At 34.6% G+C, this 19928-nt stretch overlaps 1 protein-coding gene across 1 annotated transcript in view; it reads right to left on the reverse strand.

Moving 5' to 3' along the window:
* Positions 1-706: 706 nt before the first annotated feature.
* The window catches only part of LOC114647844 (omega-hydroxyceramide transacylase-like), a 51718-nt gene continuing 32496 nt past the window's right edge, over positions 707-19928 (reverse strand). Inside the window, exons 6-9 of the mRNA XM_028796502.2 lie at positions 11715-12209; positions 10905-11037; positions 7051-7173; positions 707-1806 (exon numbers count right to left, since the gene is read on the reverse strand). Of these exons, the coding sequence (XP_028652335.2) occupies positions 1476-1806; positions 7051-7173; positions 10905-11037; positions 11715-12209 (1082 nt within the window). The 3' untranslated portion in view covers positions 707-1475. The remainder of the gene's footprint in view (positions 1807-7050; positions 7174-10904; positions 11038-11714; positions 12210-19928) is intronic.

Raw genomic sequence — 19928 nt, forward strand, 5'->3', positions numbered from 1 at the left:
ATCAATGATTCAATTATTCAACAAGCCATCCAGTTGATTAATGTGGGATTAAACATCTATTCAAGAAACAACACTAAACCAGGAGGTACAAAGAAGTAGCATTCATGATCCCACCCCAGCAAAGATTTTCCACAATTAAGAAATTCATTTATACACAAAAGAACAAATTCTCAACTAATGAAAGCAGACAAAATGACAGAGAGGTAGTAAAATCATAGACGGGACACTTGCATTTCTGCCAGCGATGACAAATGGATCACCATTTAATAAAAAACACAAACTTTGCCCATTATACCCAGGTATGTCAGTCACTTTGGCTAATTATCTATTCACCCTGAAAGGCTGCAAGCTAAGTACTTACTGAAATCAGATATCATGTAGCTAATTTCACATATTCATCCTCTTGGTGTTTTCTTCCTAATGTTGGTCTTAGAGAGTTAGTGACTATCTGTTAAAGTTAATATAAATCAAATTCACAAAAGTCAGTACACTCAACATACTTCATTTTATTTATTACAAATATCAAACATGTATAATCAAATTTATTTGCCTTCCTTAACTACAGTATTTAAAATTAATACTTTAAAGAGTTTTTATTTAAGCCAAAATGATATATTATATAATATTGCAGTATATACAACCATGTCAATAAAATGCAGTATTTTGGTGTCACTGATATAGATAACAAAAATGTCTGAATAACCAAGAACAGGTACAAAATCAACCTAACAGTATCTTAACAAAATTAGACACAAATATAGCATTTAAATATAGAACAATTAAACCACATTCATTCATATTGGAAGTGTTATCTTTGTGCAGGTAGTGAGCCAAGGCAAAATCACCCCAATTCAAAAAGTGTGTTACATGTAACAGAGCTGCATTTAACAGATGCAGCACTGTACATAGTATAAGTATACACTGACTAATACTTTGTTAGAAATACCAGAAAAGCAGTATTAATCAAATTACCAGATAGAGATTTTTAATTCCTCATTGGTACAGATATTTAATATTACAGTGTACATTTCTACTAGTTTATTCTATTAAGGCTATATGAGCCAGAGGCTGTGTATCAAATTTAAATTGTACATAAACTTGTGGCAGTGATATGCCTTTCTGACAAAGGGAGAAAACTACAAAAACATTTTAAACAAAATATTTCACAGTGCATAAAATAAAGTGAATACTGTTATTTACTCTAAAGTGTTACATCCAGATAATAAAAGCAGTTGTAACTTGGCAATGCAGACCTTGTGTTGGTAGACCACATTTTCTTTCCCACTGTACATTCTATTAGTAAACTTTTGTTGAAATAATTATCTGCTTACAATCAGGTCATGACATAAACTGATAAAATAGTCAAGACTATCAATTATGATTTTCAAATAAAACTGAAAGACGCTTCTTTTCACAAAGCTCAACACAAGTGTTGTCACTTTGACCAAGAAGTGCTTGAGTGATCCTGGGCCATATTAAATACTATCAAATGCAGGAACAACAGAATTGCTTGGGTGGCTATCATATGTCTCCTCCAAAGAAAGATCAGATTCCTCCACCTCGGGAGTATGAGACTCACCGCAAGCTTCAAACTCCAAAGGCAAGTCTCCAGGCCAGTCACCTAGATGACCAGGATTTTCTTGCATTGCTACCTGGAGGTTGAACTGGAGATCCAGGAAGGACGTGCTTGAGCCTGAGAGTTGCACATGCAGCATTGAGCGGTACCGCAGATCAGAACTCAAACTGTCTTCTTTTGAAGAGTCAGGAGGAATTTGTGGTTGTGATAAAAAAAGTTGGTTCCAAATGCTTAGAGACAAAGAATAAAAAAAATGGTCAAATTTAACACACATTTTGTTTTACAGAATAATTCTGGTATTGTGTTAAAATGACAGTAATTCTAAGTATATGCAGCTCAAAATATGGTAATTCAAATATGCAGATATACAGTGGTGTGAAAAACTATTTGCCCCCTTCCTGATTTCTTATTCTTTTGCATGTTTGTCACATAAAATGTTTCTGATCATCAAACACATTTAACCATTAGACAAATATAACACAAGTAAACACAAAATGCAGTTTGTAAATGATGGTGTTTATTATTTAGGGAGAAAAAAAATCCAAACCTACATGGCCCTGTGTGAAAAAGTAATTGCCCCCTTGTTAAAAAATAACCTAACTGTGGTGTATCACACCTGAGTTCAATTTCCGTAGCCACCCCCAGGCCTGATTACTGCCACACCTGTTTCAATCAAGAAATCACTTAAATAGGAGCTGCCTGACACAGAGAAGTAGACCAAAAGCACCTCAAAAGCTAGACATCATGCCAAGATCCAAAGAAATTCAGGAACAAATGAGAACAGAAGTAATTGAGATCTATCAGTCTGGTAAAGGTTATAAAGCCATTTCTAAAGCTTTGGGACTCCAGCAAACCACAGTGAGAGCCATTATCCACAAATGGCAAAAACATGGAACAGTGGTGAACCTTCCCAGGAGTGGCCGGCCGACCAAAATTACCCCAAGAGCGCAGAGACAACTCATCCGAGAGGTCACAAAAGACCCCAGGACAACGTCTAAAGAACTGCAGGCCTCACTTGCCTCAATTAAGGTCAGTGTTCACGACTCCACCATAAGAAAGAGACTGGGCAAAAACGGCCTGCATGGCAGATTTCCAAGACGCAAACCACTGTTAAGCAAAAAGAACATTAGGGCTCGTCTCAATTTTGCTAAGAAACATTTCAATGATTGCCAAGACTTTTGGGAAAATACCTTGTGGACTGATGAGTCAAAAGTTGAACTTTTTGGAAGGCAAATGTCCCGTTACATCTGGCGTAAAAGGAACACAGCATTTCAGAAAAAGAACATCATACCAACAGTAAAATATGGTGGTGGTAGTGTGATGGTCTGGGGTTGTTTTGCTGCTTCAGGACCTGGAAGGCTTGCTGTGATAGATGGAACCATGAATTCTACTGTCTACCAAAAAATCCTGAAGGAGAATGTCCGGCCATCTGTTCGTCAACTCAAGCTGAAGCGATCTTGGGTGCTGCAACAGGACAATGACCCAAAACACACCAGCAAATCCACCTCTGAATGGCTGAAGAAAAACAAAATGAAGACTTTGGAGTGGCCTAGTCAAAGTCCTGACCTGAATCCAATTGAGATGCTATGGCATGACCTTAAAAAGGCGGTTCATGCTAGAAAACCCTCAAATAAAGCTGAATTACAACAATTTTGCAAAGATGAGTGGGCCAAAATTCCTCCAGAGCGCTGTAAAAGACTCATTGCAAGTTATCGCAAACGCTTGATTGCAGTTATTGCTGCTAAGGGTGGCCCAACCAGTTATTAGGTTCAGGGGGCAATTACTTTTTCACACAGGGCCATGTAGGTTTGGATTTTTTTTTCTCCCTAAATAATAAAAACCACCATTTACAAACTGCATTTTGTGTTTACTTGTGTTATATTTGACTAATGGTTAAATGTGTTTGATGATCAGAAACATTTTGTGTGACAAACATGCAAAAGAATAAGAAATCAGGATGGGGGCAAATAGTTTTTCACACCACTGTACTTCAAATGCTGATAGGTAAATGTATGCAACTATGCTAATCAAGCACATGAGTGGAAAGGACTTTGTTGTAGTCCATCAACTGCAGTGGGTGCATTTTGTTAAGAAGCAAAATACAAGAAAATGCAATGCCCTCAATCAAAACACAAGAAAAATGGTTTCAGAACAGTGATATTACGCATGAAAGATTTTTAAATTGTCACTACTGTCTACAACTGAGACTTATGTATTTTACATCTGTGGACGGACACGTTACACAGCTTAACGAATGTACTTAAATATAAACTATACCATTCTTGAGACTTTGTCTTTCCTCTGTAGCAAAAGCAAAACCATGAAAAATGGTATACCATACAGTTTATTAGGCAACATAAAATCTTATACAAGATATTTAATACAGGTTAATATTGCCTCAAGCAAAGACCCAAATTGTATTTAAACTGAAAATCTTATGCACACTTCCATTTCACTAGTTAAAGTATCGGTATAGCACAAATCCAAAGTTTGACAAAAATCTGATTGACAAAGGTGACTGAAACAAATCACATTATGTGAATGGAAACAAGATATATTACCAGAACTAACTAAACAATCACAAAGAATTTACAAGGATGAATAGATGGATACTTTATTAATCCCAAGGGGAAATTCACATACTCCAACAGCAGCATACTGATGAAGAAAATATTAAAGAGTGATAACAATGCAGGTATACAGACAGTCAATAACTTTGAATAATGTTAAGCTTACTTAATGTTAATTGGATTACAGCAATCAAATTATTTTGTTGCTTTAAAAAACAATAGCTACACTGCTGTGTTGCATGCATGAGTATATCATAGATGGAACTGTGCGTTTCTGTATGTGTTTTGCTCTGTTCAATAAAAAAAAAAAAAAAAATCATAATGCCTAAATAGTAAGATAACATTGTGCAATCATAGTGCTGTAGGTGCCTTTGCATCAGCTTGGTATTATAATCATATACTGAGCTAAGCAATATACAGTATGTATCTATGAAAAAACTAAATTCAATTAAATTCAAGTAGTATACATTTTAATGCTCTTCTGTGTCTTTACCATAGACCTTTACAATCCTAGCTTGTACATGTACATATCCAGTTCTGAATGTGAAAAAAGCAACACATTCAGCTTTACATATGGAAATGTGCAAATTAAGATACTTCCATATTTCATCTCTTTTGTCTGTTCAGTATACCACAAAAATGAGCAGGAACTGGTGCATCAGAGGATGTATCATACTGTATATCAATATCCAATTTGGTATATTTATATTCTCTCTGACTTACTGTACTTGGTTATTAAGGGTTTTTTTCATAACTTTTTTTTTCTTTTTAGAGAGTTATTTTGTTAATTTTTGGTCTGTTCAGAAGCAATATTGATAGGAAATTTAAGTGTGCAAATTGGTCATTACAAATATCAGCTGTTTTTCAGGTTGTGGTATACAAAAGGGCAGATGCTACGGGAGCAACAGCCAGTGAAATTACTAATCCAAAAATTTACACATTTGCAAAACAACTCACTTATTCAATTTTCTATAGAAAGAAAGTATCTGTCTGCACTGAAGGCACACAAGAGCAGGAGAAGTAGCTTAAGTTCAAAGCCGTTTAAAAGTACAGTAGTTAATATCACAGATTGCAAGTAGTTGTTTGACATCATTAAAAGGTTGTTGCAAAAAATTACCAAAATTAAGTAATATAGCAAAAAAAAATAAATAAATAAAAAAAAAAATAAGCAAGCTGTAATGGAACAGTAAAGGTGGCTGATATATACAATCTACTACAGATAGAAAATTTAGAAAGCCATAAAAGTACACAGGTAAAATTTAAAACGAAACAAAGAAAGGCAGCAGTTATTTCACAACTATTATACTAATAAGTTTAGTTTAATTTATACTCTTCCAAACAATGGTGCAGGAGGATGTAACACAGTTCTACCTATAGTAGAAAAGTTGGAAGTTACACATTGTTGTAAGTTCTAGGCTTGCTTAATGGAAGCAAGCTCTCATCTATGCATTGTAACAGAGAAATGAGATGCTAAGTTAAGAGGTATATATTGTCCCACAGCTATTGAATTTCTGCAACCAATGTCATTTAAATTTACATGTTACCATGTAACATTTCTGGATTTTTCGATCACCGTGTCATATTCACAAAGAAAGGGGCAACCTTTGTGTACAGTGAGAACGTGCAGCCTTTTTATTTTCAAATGCAGGCAGCTGAAACACTTTACACACAATTGTTAATATATTTTTACTAAGTTAAATGACTTCTCTCAGAGTACAAGCAGAGGTCAGAGTACATAAACGTGACTATCAGACTCTCTCTTACATAAGCTGGGGCGTTGTGTTTTTACACAATACAAACTTAACAGAATAACCATTTTTAAGAATTTATTAAAATTTGCTTTTTAACAAATGTTGCAGGACAATCTATTTTAAGAGCATTTGCCAGTTCAGTCCCATGTATATTCCCAGTCCAGGATTCTTCAAGGTTTGCATTCTGTCTAAGCATTAAATGTTTTGCATTATTTACTCTAATTACAAAGATATTCTTGAGGTATAAATACCATGAATGGAAAGATAAAAATGAGCATAGTTAAATATGAATTCACAAGGATCACAATATATATATATATATATATATATATATACTGCTATATTTACAGGCATTGGAACTCCTGGGCGGTGCCCAAGTGCACTGCTCTTTTTGCTGGTAGAAAGCTGTAAGTTTAAAGTTGACAATACACACCTGAGCTTGGTTGATAATCAAGTTTAGTACTCTTCTTGGTTAAGGTAAATAATTCCTATGTTATTCATCAAATCTGTGAATTTAAATACATAACCCTGGAAAACTAATTCTGCAAAACAATCATGGATAACTGTAGTCTTATATACATCACTGCAAGTATGTTATCACTGATTGACTGGTATCAGCATCAGTACATCTTGATTGAGGGTATCATGACATACGTTGTGGTTGATTCAGGAACTTCTTGGATTTGTTCACAAATACACAGAACCTAAGAAATCAATGCCTATTACCTGAAAAATCTTGGCAAGTGTGAAAAGGGCCTTATGTTTAAAGGAGCATTCCTACATGCAGTACATTCCAAAACAGACCTGTAGAGCAAAAGTCTTAACTAAATAGAGTCAGCTCATTTAATGTACCAGCATGAGCACAATATTCATTCAATATGTGATTAATTGTATAAGAAAACATTCTTTAAAGCATTTCCAACTCATGCAAACTGAAATTAATGCTCATAACTAATTTCCATAACCTAGATCATCTTGGAAAGTACCCTACAAATATCTACTGCCTTATAAAATACAAGTTTCAACACAGTGGTAACAGTATGGATCAAATTACAGTAAGGAAATCAAGACAAAGCAAAATATTTATCAAAAATGTGATTTATACAATGAAAATATTTATCAAAAATGTGATTTATACAATGAAAGTAGTTACCTCTCAACAAACAGTCTTGATAAATTTTTAATAGCCAAATCTTTTATTATCATCAGAGTCTGCTTCACGCCTTGACAAAAAAGAAGCACCTCCTCTGGACGGGTCACGAGCCAGTGTAGCATTCTAACAAAAACAAAGCAGATGTTTTCCTGTTAATTATAACATGCTTTTTATATTGCCTTTGTTTTGCTCAGAGGGCTTCATACATGTTTAACAGCATGCAACAGGAATATGATAACGTGGCCAGCATGGGTTTCCTTATCAAGTGCTCAGTTTTCACACACTGAAAATGCATAATAAAAGATGTAACATTACAATAATGCCTCTAAAACCTTCTCAGTATTGAGCATAAAGGTGCATCTATAGTAGGACCAGATTAAATATATGAAAAGGTTAATAATACTCAATAAAAGAGAAGGAAAAAAAAAACCAAAAATTGGAAATATGCAGCAGTCTTTAAAATCAGATTACAACTAATTCGCATGACATTCTCAAACCTGCTTAACACTACTCGTGATCACAGGCGAGAGGTGCCTATCCAGGCCAAACTGAATGCAAGACAGAAGCCAACCTCGGGAAACAGTACATTGAAGGGCCCTCTTATGTAGATTATAATAATAATTCTTTACATTTATATAGAGCTTTTCTCACTACTCAAAGTGCTCTCCACACAGGGAGGACCCGGGAAGCGAACCCACAATCTCCTTACTGCAAAGCAGCAGCACTACCACTGCGCCACCTGTGAGGATTCCACATGGGTCAGGATGTACAGAATTTTAGAAGTTCTGCCTGATACATTCTTTTTTGCTAGAAAAGCCACCTATTCTCTCTCTCTTTTATTAAATTAAAGTCCCAATAAATAGCAAAGGAACTGTTTCACTTCAAATTTAATGTGCCTGCACGTCTATGTGTGCCTGCACGTCTACGTCTCTGTCCGGCCCTGAAGTGTGAGGCTACAGCATGAAGCTCAAAGAGCCAGCAAGGCAGCCCCAAGTTAATGAGTCGGAAGAAGAAAGACGTACGAGGCTACAGCATGAAGCTGAAAGAGAAAGTGACTCCATCGCCAAAGTGAGACCGCTGAGGACAGACAAACGAGAGAGAAACTTGCTTGGCCGCTGATAGACAAGGGGGGGTGAGCATATCCACAAAACAAAACCGCCGACTCTGCATTTCAGTTTTTTTCTGATGATTTCAATAATTTCTAGGAGCCCGGGCTTTTTACAGCATGGGCTTAAACAGCTAGTGTTATAATAAAACAAGACATCAGGATTATTTCAATTCTCAAAAAAGACAGCAACAAAGTTCTTCTAATTGTTGATGCTATTTGGAATGGTATTAATGTGAAATTTCCCAATGGAAATTTCACATACAGCATCTTCCACTGTAAATAAAACAAAAACAAAATGCTGCCATAGAAATTTTTCGTTCTATTACAGTAATTTAACAAGATTTACCCTTTAATAATAATATAATGGGAATGAGCACATTTTAGTTAATGCGCCATTCATAGTACAAGGCAAACCAAAGTGCTACATACAAAGATGACAATGGTAATCAGTTGACTCTGAAAGTTCACATAAGCATATGACATGAAATATGGAAAGTCTGTTAAATGAGAGAGAACCACTGCTTTGCAGTTATGGTTCTTATTTTTTCTCCCGAGTACTAGTCTGTAATTTGAAATGTAACCAAATCATGCCTGACATTACGGTTATGGTATGTTATTTTATAAAATTGTGCACTGAATTCACACTAGTGGGTTTAACATTTGCATGTTACTTATTTCAAAGTGGGTATTCCAATACAATAGTTAATACTTGAAGATGGTCTTAATCAGATTACAATGTAGAGAAGGCTCCTGAAAAAGATTCAAGCAATAATAAATAAAATTAAACCACCTTAAAGTAAACAGAACAACTAAACATTTTTTTTAAGTTTAAAACACAATTTTCCCTTGCCATTACTTTTGCATGAAATTATGCAACAGCTTTGTGTTTTTGTTCAACGGCACATGTACGTTGTACATTGTGCGTATGATAAGCTCTGTGCATTACATAATTAATCACTAATTGCCAGATCTACTAATTAGAGTATGTCTCTGCTGTGCTGCCAATTACACTTTTTAAACTAGAACTTATTCTGCCCGCTTTATAGAATTTGCATTTTCTCCCAAGTAGTAATTGTGACATTTTCCATATAGAAATAGTAAAAGTAGTATTATTTTCATAATTTACTAGAACAGACAACGATTTTCACCACTGGCTTCACTTTATGATAATTTTCAACACAGCACTGTTTTAAATAATATCTATGTAATTTTTTGCTTGTTTGAACAGGGAAATGTCCCATTTTATGACTTATATCAAGTGCACAATGTCAGAAAACAGCTAAATCAATAATTCTAAAAATATTTTTGTAATCTACTTAACAACTGTCAAATATCCCTATATAGTTAGTACTCAACTTCTGTCATTTTCAGTAACCACCGATTTAAACTTCACGTTCATTATTTGAATCACTTAATATAATGTACTTTTTTTTCAGCAACTGTGGAAGCATATAGTGAGTAAAGAAGCATCAGTAGTATCCTTCAGAACTAACATTTGCATTAGTAAATATTAATTTACTGTAATACTTAACCAAATACAATATATAGTTTTAAATTATATTTTTGTATGTGTAGTAGTAGAAGTAGTATCATTGTCACTTATATGAAGTACAGTGAAATCTTTATTTACATGTTCAACTAACAGGCAACATGTCTTCACTCTCTGGTGCTACAACAGACAGGAATGTGTTAAAACACAGAATTCCAGCTTATATTTAATAGAAAACACAAATCAGCTTACCTGACTCCTAACTCCTTTTTTTATAGGGAGGAGCCAAGTTAAGGGTGGAGACTAATTTTAATAGTGTAAAAATGTTTAAAGGATGTGCCTGGAACAATAGGTTCACATTGCCAAAACATAACTTTCAAAATGGCAAAGTCACATTAATATTTAACTTACAAAACTTTGTTTTATTATATTACAGTATACATACACACATTATATATTTAGTGGCTAACAGGGGGCACCACAGAGCTCCAAACACGGATGCAGACTTATTTGGGTTTTATTTCAAACAAACACCTCCATACAGCAAATATACAAACTTCTTTACGGCTACTCCTCCCGGGTGAGTGCTGCTTGTCACCTCTCTCAGCTCTGACTCATCTGGACAAGGCAATGCGGTTTCTTTATTGAAGTACTTCTGGGAGTACTTCCGGTACTAGGGCTTCATCTGTTGAAAGTATTTCTGGGCCATACTGAAGTCTCAAAGAGTAGGGAGTGCAACTCCCTGCTTCACCCGTGGACCTCAGCAAGGCTGCGTTACCCGACTACAATAACCAGCATTCCCTGCAGGTGTCTGAATGGGTCCTGAAGCCCAGGGATGCTGCCATCTAGTAGGTCTGGGAAGCATACAACTTTACTGACATTTGCATTGCCTTAAATGTTAGTGTTGACCTATTCATATTCAATCAGTTTTCACATTCACACAACTCCTGAACTAATTCACTATAGACAGCTTTCTATATGTTCTGTTGATATTTGTCAAACTTCTGGCGATGTTAAAATTTAGCTGTGACAATCTTTTTTTTTTTTTTTTAACTGGGTTTCCTACAGTAATATAAGAAGCAAATGGTAATAATGGTAATACAAGATAAATTAATCCAAAAAAAACACAAAATATAATTTTAAAATACAGTCCCCCTTCTATCACCTGAAAATAAAAATAAGAGAAAGACATAAAACTAGGAATTCGGTTTAGATGTAATATTACATCCAACTATGATATCTACAAAGCTCACTAACCTCTGGCAAAAGATATAGGTCAAGAACAATGGAAGAGTATAGGGAAGGAAGAAATAGGACAAAAGCCGCAGGAATGGAGACCTGGACAGGAATCCAAAAATGCCTTCTTGGCCTACCAGGTTGAACAGCAACGCTAAAATGATATAAAAAAAAAAAAAAAAAGGAGAGAGAGACATTTTAATTTGAGAAAAATAAATACTTCTTGATTCATTTAAAAAAATGATCAATAATATGTTAGATTATAAATATACTACATTACAGTGTATGCAAGTATGTCATACTCTTATTTATACTAAAGTAAAATTCTAAAATCATTCAAGAAACACACAACAATTTTAACATGATAGATCACTAAGAAACCTCTAAAGGGACAAAGCGCTGCATATGCAGCTACTGGTAACACTACACTTGAGAAGGAAAGAAAAAAATGCCATTGGGTGACTTGTAACCATTTTGCATCCACAACTGACACTTTTGTTACACTGACAAAACGTGGGAGACTGATAAATAACAGCAACATGGCACTTTTGTCAAAAACCTACTACCCACTGACTATTAACTTCCAAAATTGAATTAAACAAGTTGAGTTTCACATGCTTGCTGAAATATTCTTTGTTTTAGGGATTACTGGCTGGTTTTAAAGGAGACAAAAAAGTTTATATAAAATCTGACTTTAGTACAATTTGCTTCAAGGTAATATAAGCAATTTTTTTCAGGCTTTTAAAAAGCTTGCTGTTTGAAAGCAAACATATTCATAAAAATCAATACAAAAGCATTTTTTTTCCTTTAACAAACTACATCAGTACATACCTCCTTGTACCCACGCTGGCAAACTATTATAAACTGCCTGCTCCAAAATTTCCAAATTCCAATCAAAATCTTGATCAGAACCTGGGACAGATGAATCAGAGTTATTCTCACTGTGGAGCAGTGAAGTCTCATGGTTTGTCTCATGTTGTGTTGGTGGCTCCTCTGATGTCTGGTCTGGGCAGAGTGGACTTTGCGTAAATTTCTGTTCTGTACAACCTGAAGATCTATCAATGTGAAAAGTTTCTTCTTCTGGAGCAAGTGTATCCACTGAAGTCTGTACTGTATACCCAGATGACACTCCGTCTTTCAACTTTACATTTTCACTTAGAGGACTTTCTTCAGTACAAGCTTGTGATGCTTCCTCCTGGGAGGCACGGAGAGACTGAATATTTTCTTTACACTTGTCAGCTGGAAGAGAATTTTCCATAGCTTCTTGGTCAATCTGCCTTCCACAAACGTGAGTAAAAGAAACAGGACTGGAAGAAATCTTCAGATCTGTGAGGAAGACAAAACAAGCTGTAGTCTGTTATGCTAAAAGAGCTGCATAATGCACAGTAGAAGTATTAGTACACAAACAAATTACAGTAACTGCTATCATTAAACACGGAAGCAGCAGTTTCTGGAATGACAGACTGGCAGAGTTATATATGATCATTACTATTCATTTTTTTTATTGTTACTTGTTCAAAAATAAAAGCTCACACAAGGGATATGGCAAAAGAGACTTTCAAAATAAAACCAAAAAGGATTGGGGCAAGCAGCATAATGTAGCAAACAGCTGAAAGAGGTTCAATACGAAACATTTTTCTAAATATCTGTTCATGAGTGGTCTTTGATATCATAACTGAATTCCAAACTAAAAAATTGCTGTTAATTAATTACATTCTACTTTGCTATCACAGATATCATGATGGAAAACCAAATCCTTTACTTCAACAACAGATATAAAAACAATAAAGAGCTTAATCATGAGAACAAGAAAAAAATCCGCAAACATTTTGACAGAGCATATGTACAACATGAAGTATTAACATATTTAAGAAAATAGTTATTTAAAAATACATACATTCAATGATTAAGAACCAACTGCCTTAAAAATGTACATGTCAAATATAATTATAATTAATTAAATATTTTTTAAAACTCTCAACTGCAACTAAATTTCACTACTGTATTGCAAGGTTTTGGATATTAAGTGAATAAGTGAGGTGATTATCTGCTTGTGTGCAAAACTTCAGTTGCTCACAAAAATACATAAATGTGCTAATTTATAAAAATGGCTTTGAGAAACAGCAAAACTTTTCCAATGATAATTTATATTAACATGGTGGCTCTGAGGCTAGGGATCGGCACTGGCAATCAGAAGGTTGCCGGTTAGAATCCCGTAAGATGCCAAAAGGGACTCTGCTCTGTTGGGCCCTTGAGCACGGCCCTTAACCTGCAATTGCTAAGCGCTTTGAGTAGTGAGAAAAGCGCTATATAAATGCAAACAATGATTATTATTTTTCACAAAATACACTGAAGTATATTAGCATAATGAACGTGAAAAATTACATTTGATATAAACCAAATTTAAGATGTTAAAAGAATAGACTCCAAAAGACAAATATTGAAAGTGCTGTAGATCTGCAAGTTAAAGAAATTTGTTTATCACCTATTAAAACATATCTTCGTGGCAATATGCACAAAATCAGACATTTTATAAATTAACAGTTAAGTTTGTAAAGCCTTGATACTGTAAGGCAGATTGTTTAATACAATAAAGAAACCATAACAATATGCTGAAATGTATTATACTATATTGTATTCATAAAAAGACAGTCTAGGAAAATTAGCTTTTTAATACTGGTTTTGAAGCTATGTGAGCTCTACTTTCAAAAATGAAAAAGCATGGCAGCTATGATATATCCAAAACAGTTTTCCACTAATTCATACAATTTGGCACTAAATGTACAAATCAACAGGACTATAATTAATTACTTAAGTTATGCTATATTCATTTTTATAATATCGTAACTTTATGCAATTGTTAAAGAAAGGTGTCAAGTTTCCAGTTATATATGGTAAAAGGTGATCATGCCTATAATGAATTTTTTACTTTGAAGAACAATGGTCTTAACAAAGCAAATAAGATACCACAAATATTTACTAAAAATTTTGTTGAGCAAATAAAGGAAAGAAGCTACTTTCACGATTGTCATTAAATATATTTGCAGTCCTATACCCGATTGAAAACAAACTAACATACAGTAGATTTTGTTTCTTTCATGCAAAGGTCCATGCATTCAGCTGCCAATACTGCCCCCCAGTGCCACAGCTTATTATGAATAATGTAAGCTACTATGGCCCATATTCTATCCTGCATATAATATCCTCACTACTTCTGCTTGATATGCAAACTGCACTTATAGCAATTCTTAGTTTTTTCAAAATATTACATAATCTAAAATGTCACCATACTTTGTGGAGTGTTCTTACCTTTCAGTGTCTACATTTTTAAGATGGATAATGATCAGTAGGGTAAATTCAATGCTATTCCCTAAACATCAAAGTATATTCCACATAAAAGTTGCAACCAGCGTTTCTTGGTGACAACATCCAAAAAGTGAGAATCCCCCCCCCCCAACTTGTTAATTTACCTGGTTATTGTAGTACTGCAAGAAAGAATTATTTTTTTATTGGAATCCTGCAATATCTTCACAGTTCAATAAATGTTAATTTATTAATTTACATTAAGAAATTAAATCTTCTGTTTCCTGGCAGATTTCTCAATAACAACATTTACTTCTACAGCATATTTTCATACACAGAATGTAGCTCAAAGTGCTTTACAAGATGTCAAAGAAACAGTTATAACAAAAGAAAAATGTAAAGAATAAAAATGAAAAACAAACAAAAAATAAATTAATACAAGCCTACAATACATAGATATATAATTAGTAAAAAAGTAGAGTCATTATATACTGTAGAATATCACAGTTGTTTCTAAAGAGGAGTCAGGTGGCTGGGAGAACAGAAAAAACAAACAAAAAAAACCCTCCACTTTTCATACTTACTGTAGGTGGGAATTAGTGAGCGGACAGCAGAATGAGATTGCAATGGTTTTGTTTCATTGCCAGTTTGCACAGTACTACAGATGTTCCACTGATACTAACATCAGTACAACACACACTGCTACTGTACGGTGTCAGTATTTTTAACTTCTATCATCAAGCATCAGTATTATTTGATGTCATGCATCATTTGTAATTTATCATTAGTCACACATCAGCTCACACTTGTCACTTACCATGCGTCACCAGACACCGATCATCAAACATAATCTCATTTGTCATTCACCACACATCACTTTTAACTTTATTTAAACCAAAATTTGAAACATATCATTATACTTACTAAAAGGTCTTCTCATGTAATACAAATAATGCAATGCTTTTGAACCAGAGTTATGCCTGCAATTTAGGATTATAGTCTGCAGTGTTCACTATCCTTAGTAAAAGGACATCCAGAAAGCCTCAAGTAAGAATTACAAAAACACGGCAGAAGACAAACATGTCACATCATTAAGTGGTGCCACATAATTATGGGAGAAATAAGCAACATACTTATACTGGGAAATACTTTAACAAAAACAATTGTTGTAAAGGTTTATTTAATAAAATTGAGAAAGTACTAGTCTAAAAACTTGAGCTACGTTTAAGTAAGGGGATTTTTTGAACAGTTTTTCATTAATCAGGAGTATTTTGATCATTAACGCTTAACTTATTTGACTCAAACACAAGTACGGCATCTCTTTAACCTTCGTGAATTTCAGCACACTGCCAAAGTATGTATATTACTAAGGAAGCAGTAACGTGTATACCAGAGATGTAAGGCGTTTGATGTTTGCAGGTTTACAAATGGAGATCCGCTTGAAAAAGGGCCTACATGTGATATCGCAGTTACTGCAGATCAGGTGTTAAAATATATTCTATAAACAGAGCGAACACTACACTGATATGTTTGTAGATCTTACTTTTACAAGTGATAACTTTGTCTTATATCCATTACTTTTCTTAAGAGTATATCAAAAATAATCAATTAAAGTCGCTAATTAAAACATCCAAGGTCTGAGGGTAGCTATAGTTATATCTAACCATCTTTACATAGAGATAATCATACTAATTAAAATAATGTTGAACGTCACCTTCGTAATAACCCCTATGTATATTGTACTGATCTGATACTTACGACTGATATACGCTTGGCGAATTATTCCATACTTAGTATTTTTTGAATACTCTTAATGTTGAGAGGCTGTATATTCAAATTCTTGACTTTTTTTTGGATCACAAGCAAACTTAAAAATGGAAGAATAAAACCGAGCTGACTGTTTTATTTTCCATAAAGTCTAACACGTTGCACACCTCTGTCAAAAAATTTTGCCGAACAAATACACCCACCTGACTAGCGCCAAACTATCCCGTGGTGCGTGGTAGTTAAGAAAAACCGCGCGTATGCGTCCCATCCTTTACGTATTTCCGCCTCTAGACCCGCCATGGTGAGTCAGATGACCACAAAGGGGGCGTGGTGTTTCATTTACGCGCCGAGTGATGCCTGAAAGGGTCATGGTAGAACTAACGTGTTGATAGCGGTTAATGCGTTTTGAAAAAATCGGCAGTTGTCACCCCAATAAAAGTAAAGTTAAATAAATCGGACTCTGCAGCTGCGTGAATAAAAGGTAAAGTACCACTTCTGCTTAGCGGCAATAGCCCAAAAGTTGATAGAAATCTACATTTTGTACCAAATACGTGTATGAAAAATTCTTTGACCTAAATGAAAGCGTACTCAAGTTATCGTGTTTACACCCCCTAACTTCTTCCCCCACACTCACACAGACACATAACCATAATTCCAAAAATGGTACTTTCGGATTCGGGAAGGTCTAAAACGTCGAGATTCATCAAAATCTCGAAATGGAATTTTTGGAGGATTCCAATCTTTTCCCAATACTTTGTTTATGAGAAAGTCAGGGAGGTGTAAAACTTCGAGATTCATCAAAATCTCGACATGAAATTTTTGGACGATTACAATACTTTCCCCATACATCGTATACGTGAAAGTAAAAAAGAAGAGTTGCCATTTGAGAAATGATTCCAAGTGTGTTTTGGCGGCGTGTAAATTATGGAATTTTCAGTTAATTCAAATAGCACCGCACGCCATGTACTTGGTATCATTTTAGATTTAGTTCTTTCAGTTTTTTAGTTCTTTTAATTTGTGAATTTCCCCTTGGGATTAATAAAGTATCTATCTATCTATCTATCTATCTATCTATCTATCTATCTATCTATCTATCTATCTATCTATCTATCTATCTATCTATCCGAGAGTTCGAGTGCGTTTTAAGGCCAGGTTAAGACATAATAGCGCAACGTTCAGTGCTGGTTCTTTATATTTAACGCGATTCTGCATCTTGCAACATTATAACTGAGTGAAGACAGTTCATTAAATAGATGCAGTATGTGGTTATATTTATTGGCATAGTGTTGAATCAGTCAGTATGAATGTAGCACGCGTTGTTTCTTTTAGCTGATGAGGTTAAAAAAATCTGGGGTTTTTATCAAAGCACACGCTCACACAAGCATAACTATTGAAGGATAAAAATGCTCATAAACCAAGTCACAAAGGTACATCTTCATTACAGAATCCAAAATTGATTTTATGTTTGCCTGTCTTTTCGAGCATCACGCAAAAAACAAAGTAATTATTGCTACAAAACTTTGAAGAACAGTCTAGAAGTTTGAATATAAGCTAGTAACATTTTTAGATCATCTACGTGTAAATATCTAGCAAAAATAAGAAAAAAATGAGGCAACTTCATTAAAAGTTGGCACTTTCCACTTGACTTTTGCGCGTTTTAACCTCAACATCTTCAGAACACAAGATAAAGACGAGACTGTTACTTCAAAAGAATTAGAAACAATTACATAACAAAATAACACAAGTGTTATTGAGAGTTTTTTTTAAATATTTAAGCGTGTTGAAAGAGGATGAGAGTTTTGGGTTTGCTTCTCACAAACTCTTAATGACTGATCATATCAAAAATTTGCACCCACTTTGGTGAATGTTCATATTATGCCAAGCAAAACATTATTTTTTTTATCCAGTGCAAATAATAAGCAAGCAAATGGCACATTTGAGACGAGATCCGTGCTTGAGCTGGAGTAACAAGTCTTTTGTGGGATGGGCTAGGAGTGCTGCTTAGGGAGGAAGAAGATATGTGTGCTGCTCTACCCTAATTTGTCTCTCGGCAGTCTAATTGCATGTAGGTTATCACTGTGGAGCATTCTACATGCTTTATATCATTTCAATATTATTACTAAATTACTGAGGTAATTATTACTACTGTTCTACTGGTAGGTTTCTGCCTCAAAATTACTATTGTTTCTCTAAATCTTACACTCAATTTTATAGAAGAATATTGCAATTTAGACGTCTGTCTAAATCTTTAAAAAGATTCCAGGACTTGTTCAATACAAATTTAAAATTTTCAGCAATGTCTTGGACTTTAAGCTAAGAAAGTATGTCAGGTAATGCAAACAGTTCTGTGATTTTTTTTTTTTGATTTTTGAAAATCTTTCAGTTTGATTTCAACATTCGTGTAAACGTACTGCTGAGTAAATGTTTATATATTGTACATATAATACATAAACCATATGTTTTTCAATAATAGATATATATGCAATGAATCTTTATTTGAAAACAGTAAACATTGAGAAAAATACTCCTGTTTTTTGTATTGCTTCAAAACGGTAAAAACAGACATGTTACTTGTCATCATTTTTTTTCTGGTTGTCTCTGACTCATTCATGGAAGCTTATTCCATCACCTATGGAAACAAGAATAACATTAAAAATGTACTTTGCAGTGTATACTTCTGTAACATATGTGTGCATCATAACTAATTTCCCTGCTGTAAAAATTCTGGAAGAAAAATGCCCGAACTTTATTTTGAGTAGAACATTAATACTGAGTGAAAGATGATGAAGTTTTAGCTAGTTAAATCAAAGTAGCAGAAAACAGGCAAAAATGTTTTAAAGGATTAAATCTTTAACAATATTAATCAACTGATGCAATTTTCTCATGAATTGGAATCTGATGTCTCTGGAATCAGTTTCAGCCACCACAAGCCTATTTGGTATCTGTTTTTAATTGCATAATATTGCAGGTTTTATTAGTTTGCTAAGTTTTAGTAATTTTATACTAATATATTTTATTACTATTTTTTACCATATTACTAGCCATTCCCCTCAGCTTCTCCTTCGGAGTAGTGAAACAGGACAGTGAGGATGGCCCTGCCCAGCTCTCTACTCCTGACGTCGCTCTTCCACACTCCCCTCGGCCCGTAGCCTCTGTCTCGGATTAGCACGAATATATCGCTCCTGCAAGCGAACTATGATTCTTAGCGCAATGAGAGAAGTTGCAAAATCAACTGGAATGTTCAAGAAAATTATAGAAAAACAAAGATCTAAATCCGTTAAGTAGTTCTCTCGTTCACTAACTAAGCGGCGTTAAGGTTACGCCCCGAGGCAGACGCATGAGTGAGGAGGGCCCTGCCCCCCTCCCCACAGCCTGATGAGTCTCTCTTGGATTCAAGCTAATAAATCGGTACTGCAAGCGAACTCTGATACTTAGCGCAATGAAAAAGTTGCAAAATCAACAGAATGTTCAAGCAAATTATAGAAAAAAAAAAACAATCTAAATCCGATAAGTAGTTCTCTCTTTCACTAATTAAGCAGAGTTAAGGTTACGCCCCAGGCCCCGCCCCCCTCCCTGCAGCCCATGCATGAGTCTCGCTCAGATTCGCGCTAATAAATCGGTACCGCAAGCGAACTCTGATACTTAGCGCAATGAGAAAGTCGCAAAATCAATGGAATGTTCAAGCAAATTATAGAAAAAAAAAACAATCTAAATCCCTTAAGTAGTTCTCTCGTTCACTAATTAAGCGGAATTAAGGTTACGAGGTTCTCGTGAAAAGCGGACAGACATACAAACAGGTCTAAAAAACTATAAGAAATTTTGCGTTTGGACCACAACATTTTTAAAACCGTTTCTTAGCTTTCACCTATGGGCCAAGAGTAACCTACATTCCAAATTTCAAGTCCCAAGTCCTCTTGGTTTGGGAGATTTCGTGATGACTAAGTCAGTGGTATTTGGCTTTTATATATATAGATT

The sequence above is a fragment of the Erpetoichthys calabaricus genome, chromosome 3 (assembly GCF_900747795.2).
Source record: "Erpetoichthys calabaricus chromosome 3, fErpCal1.3, whole genome shotgun sequence".
Classification (NCBI taxonomy): domain Eukaryota; kingdom Metazoa; phylum Chordata; class Cladistia; order Polypteriformes; family Polypteridae; genus Erpetoichthys; species Erpetoichthys calabaricus.